General features: G+C 40.0%; 1 protein-coding gene across 1 annotated transcript in view; it reads left to right on the plus strand.

Annotated features, from left to right (window-relative positions):
- Positions 1-5,895, plus strand: part of VDAC1 (voltage dependent anion channel 1) — a 34,915-nt gene that overhangs the window by 16,588 nt on the left and 12,432 nt on the right. Inside the window, exons 4-5 of the mRNA XM_019506304.1 lie at positions 627-779; positions 875-927. Of these exons, the coding sequence (XP_019361849.1) occupies positions 627-779; positions 875-927 (206 nt within the window). The remainder of the gene's footprint in view (positions 1-626; positions 780-874; positions 928-5,895) is intronic.

Raw genomic sequence — 5,895 nt, forward strand, 5'->3', positions numbered from 1 at the left:
CCCCCCCCCCCCCCCCCCCCCGTGGGCTCTGTTTGGCTCTGCTCTGGCCATACCATTGTAGGGAGAAGAGGGGCATCATCTTAGGCTCTTCCCTGGCAAAAATAAGTTGGTGCCTATGTGCACACATTGAGAGCTTTGTCCCTACAGCAGAACTTCTGAAACTGTGATCTCCCAGAAAACCTTCATGGAAAATTGATGCATTTTTCTCATGAACGCATGTTGCTATATGAACATAACTGCAGATGGATTAGGGCAGGAAAGGATTGAAATGCCAAGATGAAGGATTTATTTGTAGACTTGAGATGGAAGCAAGTTTGTTTCACATTATTGATATTTCAGAGTAACAATTATCAAATTAGTATCTTGTGTTACATTGGCAATGAAATTATTTATGCCCCTATCATAAGCACATTCTTTAAATGGGAAGTCATCTTTGTTTTGGCTGCATTGGAATCTGCGCAGGGTATGGGTGTGCTGATATTAATAACAAGCAAGCATCTAAAAAGCTTTTCAAAGAGGCTGTGATACTGAATGCTGCCCCCCAAATACATTATATGCTATATATCTTTATTTTCCTGTATTTATCTACATTATACGTTATATATCTTTATTTTCCTTTTCTTTAGGAATTTACAAGCTCAGGTTCAGCAAACTCAGAGACAAGCAAAGTTACTGGTAGTTTGGAAACAAAATACAAATGGATTGAATATGGCTTGACATTCACAGAAAAGTGGAACACTGATAATACACTAGGCACAGAGATAACAGTTGAAGATCAGGTAATTTTTGGCTAAAGAAACAGAATATACTAGTTTTCTTATTGCAGCATCCTTTTCAATTATAAATGCAACTGGTACATTTGTTTTTTGTTCAGCTTGCACATGGACTGAAGTTGACCTTTGACTCCTCGTTCTCTCCTAACACTGGGTAAGAAGCGAGTAAGTTTGATTGGGTGGCAAAAAGTTATCTTTTTAGTTTAGTTTCCTAGAGCATCACAGTTCTTTCAATCCTTCCAACCTGACGCAAAAGAACAGAGGGGAACTAGTCTGTGTATAATCAAGTTATGTCCCATCTCATTAAGACTTACAATTACAAATTCCTTCTAAACATAACTTACATCAAGCCAAGTTTTCAGTTATAATCATTTGAAAATTAGAGTCACAGCTGGCATTGAGTGAAACAGTTTTGGTTTCGGTCATTGTATCTTAATCCTGGTCAGGTCATATAAAATGTCTGCTTTGACAGCACTGGAACAAAAAGGACCCAAACAGATCAGCAGTAAGGCACAGATTAATGAGTGCTGCCAGCCAATTAGCTGACTGCTGGAATAGGTCAGTTCAGTAATTGGGGTCTTTTTCCACGATGAATTTACAGCATATATTCTTGCAGGCTGTAGGGTGACTTGGTTAGGGATGAATGTGATTTCTGTCAGTGTGCTGGATACTGTTATTTCGTGCGGTCCAAAGAGGACTAGGCAGCTGTAAAGCTAGGTTGTTGTTGATTTTTCTCCAGATGATTTTTCCCCAGATTATTTTTCTCGGCCAGACATTGCTGATGATTCAAAGTATCACGTATATTAGTTTCCATTGGCTCACAGCACTGCAGGTAACCAAGGTTGTAGTCAGCATGAATGTTTCATCCCAAATTACAGGCCTGGTATTTTTCATTTTGAATTGTTTTCTTTCTGAAGACCAGATACTGTATTTGGCTTTAGTCTTTTAGTGAAATAATCTCTGGTTTTTGAAAGTAAATTATTATATGATTAAAAGCAAATCGCAAATTATAGTTCTAGGTTTATCTCAAGAGTTCCTCAGGCATTATAGTGTCAGCCTCATAATTGACATGGAGATTTCCCTGTGGGAAGCCATAAAATTGGAATAAACTAGGCCAGATTCTACCCAGACATGACTCAACTAAAATCACTGGGGACATACCAGGCCTGAGTTTGGTATGTCTCTTTTCCTTTCTCTTTTGTCCTTGATGAGTCCATTAATCCAAGAAAGGATTTTTGGAAATGCTTAGTGTTGGCCTCTGTCCATTCCCACTGATATTATTAGATGTTTTATCATTGACTTAATGGGAATGGGACCTGGAGAACCCTGAGTGCACTTGATATTCCCACTCCATGTCTTTAACTTCTTCCTTTTGTGCTGGTGGTGAAAAGGTGGTTTTAGTAGTGAATATGGTGGGGTCATGTAAAGTTTAGAAAATGTTCCAGAAAGTAAAAGGATAGAAAACTTGGTATAAAAGACTGATACAGATGAGTTAACAGGTCTGCAAACTTTTTACAGTTGAATTAGAATTTTGCTTTAAAATTGCAGTAAGATCCATGTATTTGGAGCGTCTCTGGGAAATGAGTAAAAAAAAAGGGCAAAAGAAATGTACTGATGTCATTTTCTCCAAATTTGTGGATGAAATAAATTGTAATTTCCAAGGAGGAGAAAAATAGATCTTCAAAAAGGACTGTTTGAATTTAATGAAGTTATGTTCTCTTAAGTTAATGAGAATCTGCTCCCTTGATGTAGACAAGACTATAGAATGCAGAACAAGGAGCAAGTGACAAAAGCAGCAAATGTATATGTAGCTGTAAGGGAAAACATTTGTGTTTGTTGTTTGAATTGGTGGCTTTTTTCATAACTATATGTATTAGACTTTATAACGCTTTGTATATGGCAGTTGGGTGCATCTACACAAGATGCTTACTGTGGAGAAGACTAATTAATTCCACAGTAAAGTGTTGCAGTCTACATTTGTGACCCTATCAGGGTGGAGTAAACTAATTTACTCTGCTGCAGGACAGTACTGCCAGATACAAGTACTATCCTGTGGTGGCGTAAATAATGTCACCACAGTACACGTGTAGACAGTAACTTGGTTGGCTGGGGCATGAGGGTGCTACAGTGTGGGAGCTGCCTACCAGCTGGTTCAGCCAACCCCTCTGCAGCACCTTGAGCCAGGGGGAATAACTGGGCTGGCAGGCTGAACCCCTGGACCCCTGCCAGCCAGGGCTGTTCATCCCAGCCCAACGTGTTGCGGTCCTGGGTGCACATGAAGATGCTGTGCCTGGGAGCAATAAACTCCAGTGCAAACTATGTCAGAGTTTGTTGTTTCACATTAATTTCATGTGTAGATGCACCCAGTGAGTAGGTAGTTAGAGCCAGTTCTTTAAATGAATTGCAGAGTCCTCACCTTGGAGCTGTAGACAAGCTGATAACCCTACAAACCTTTATGATACAGTGTGTGGTGACATCCTCTAGTTAATTGGGGTTATGTAAGTAGTACTTGACTAGGACTGGCCAACTACCATTGGTGTTCTCTGGCAAATTCGAATTGTCATCTCTTAGTTCCTTCCAGGTCTGACTCTTCCCCAAACATTAAAAAACAAATAGGAGTAGTAAAATGTAAAGGAGTGCTCTTTTCACTTCAAGATTAGATTATTGCATCTAATTATTGCTTATTGCACTTTCTCTGCTTCCAAAATCACTTGAAGGCTCTACCCAGCACATCATGCAGCCACTCTATTGGAAAAAGATGCAAGGAGGTTAAAGCTCTGCATCCCGTGTTTGGCTTTTCTCTGCTAGGTCCTGATCTAGTCTTTAAAGCTGTTATCAAGGTAGGACATCGCTGCCGGAGAGCACACTTCTCCCTCTGTGGACAGCTGATACAAGAGTGCTTGAGATGACATTTGCAGGAGATAGGGAAGGTTTGGCTTTCAAGGCAGCTCACTGTGGCACTACAGTACTTACCACGGAAGATCACAATGGGCCAGGGCCTATTTTAAGATCATGATATGAGCCCCGCTGTTTGTACAAGCCTCTCTGCAGTAACCTCTCTAGTGTGGGAGAATGACACAGCATAATTTCTCTTGGATGCAATGAAAGAAAAAAGTAATAGTGACTGTACTAAGGAGTGATGAAGGATAGAGGCTTTCTGAATGGAAACAGTATGTTTCTTGAGCTGCATTTGGTGCCTAAATTAGGCTATGGTGGGGATTGGCACTGACAATGTAGATTTATAGGCAGATGCACATGGTCCAAATTCCTTGGGTTTCTTCAGATTTTTATTTAATCTGTTGAAAAATGTGGCTGTTTTGTACAGATGGAGCTGTGGAGTGATGACCTATGGTGTGTAGGTTCTCCAAAGCAGCAGTCAGATGCAGGATTAACAGTTGCTGTGAAAGTAGGATGATAGACCATTTGTTTCCAAAGATTCATTCAGAAAGAGCTATCCCAGTTTATGGAAAGCTAAAGAAATCTTTCGACTTGTATAATGCTGCTATGCTGCCTGATTGCAGTACTCTACTGACCTCTGCTGTGGTAAATCTAATGGAACAGCCATACTTTTTCACTTGCGTATGTTGAATGGCAACGTGCAAGTAGAAATATTTATAATAGCTCAGTATAACTGGATAATAAAATAAATTACTATAAGACTGGAGGATGTTCAGTAAAGTGACCAACCAACCTGGATTTCCTGAAATAATTCTGAATGGGACTGGTCCATGAATTTGGTCCTAGATATGCACTGGAAGTGTTCTGCTGATGCAAGGTTGGTCTGAAGCTATATGGCTTCTGATTCAGAGTAATTAGGTCGTCTGCAGTGTAGCATACAGCAGCTATGATAATCAGAACCAGAATTAATGTACATTACTTAAAGTTCCAGAGGTCTGTGAAGCATACAGAAATGTCTCAGATTTTCCTCCCTTACGGTTGGTCACTTTAATGTTAAGGCAAGGAATGTTTTAATCTGCACGATCAAGGAAAAAGAATTAAGAGTTAGCTAACAAGGGCTGTTAGCACAGGTTAATCAATAGGAGGTGCACTCATTGCTATGTGGAAATCATTGCTGCTAATAGAAGCTGAAGAAGATGGAGACTAGGATGTTGGGTGATGATTGCAGTGATAATTTCAGTCATAGAGAATAGACATAGACACAAAGAATAGTCATGGACACAAAGATCAGATGTATGACAGAGAATGTCTGTTCTCATTAGATGGCAAGAAAGGAAGGTTATTACGCTAAATACAAGGGTTGTGTAAACTTGTTAGGCAACTAACAGTCACTTGACCAAGCAAACTTTGTTTCCTGGTTTCTCAGACGTTTCTAATTTTAAGGGAAAATTACTGAAGGTCAAGGTATGGTCAAAGAAAAACTTGATGAAGCAGAGCAGAAAGAATGTATAAATCAGTTGGGATGAAAAAATACTTTTTGTATTTTGAATCAACTCAGAAGATCCCTGTAAAGGAACTGCCAAATATATATCACTTGTTCAAACAGTAATCTCCATGGAAGGTAGGAACTCCGTCAAATAGCGTTATAATCATTGTTACTAGGAGATTGCCCGTCAAGAATGACGGGGGGGGGGAGGTAGGGATGGACTCCCAAGTCTGGCCCTGCACCCCACTCCTTCCCCTGCCCCCTGCTGCTCCTCATGCGGCCCTGCGGTACCCCTGCTTCAGGTCCAACTCCGCTGGTCCCTTCCCCCCACCGCTTTGGGTCCGACTGCACTCCACCCCCTCTCCCCCCACCTTATTGTGATGTTTTTGAAGCTTAAGGACTAACTGTCCTTAAAATGTACTTACATTTTGTCATTAACCTTTCATTTTATCATTCAGAATTTATCTGCTAAATTATCCAGCACTTCTTGCCAAAGAAGTTTTAATCTAAAATATTTATTTTGCTTTCCCTTCTATAGTTTCAATTATACTGTAGTGCAGTGCTAAGCAGCCCCAAATGTATGAAACAGTGAATAAGCTATAACAATAATTCAGTGCAGTTAATAAATCTATAACTCCCCTTTGTATGTAGTGCTGTGCGAGAATTTCTGACTAAAAAGATGAAGGTGCTAAATATAGATGTATGTACTCTAAACTACAGATTTTACAAGTTTCCATT

This window comes from Gavialis gangeticus, unplaced genomic scaffold (genome assembly GCF_001723915.1).
Source record: "Gavialis gangeticus isolate Ggan-Ray unplaced genomic scaffold, GavGan_comp1, whole genome shotgun sequence".
Lineage (NCBI taxonomy): Eukaryota > Metazoa > Chordata > Crocodylia > Gavialidae > Gavialis > Gavialis gangeticus.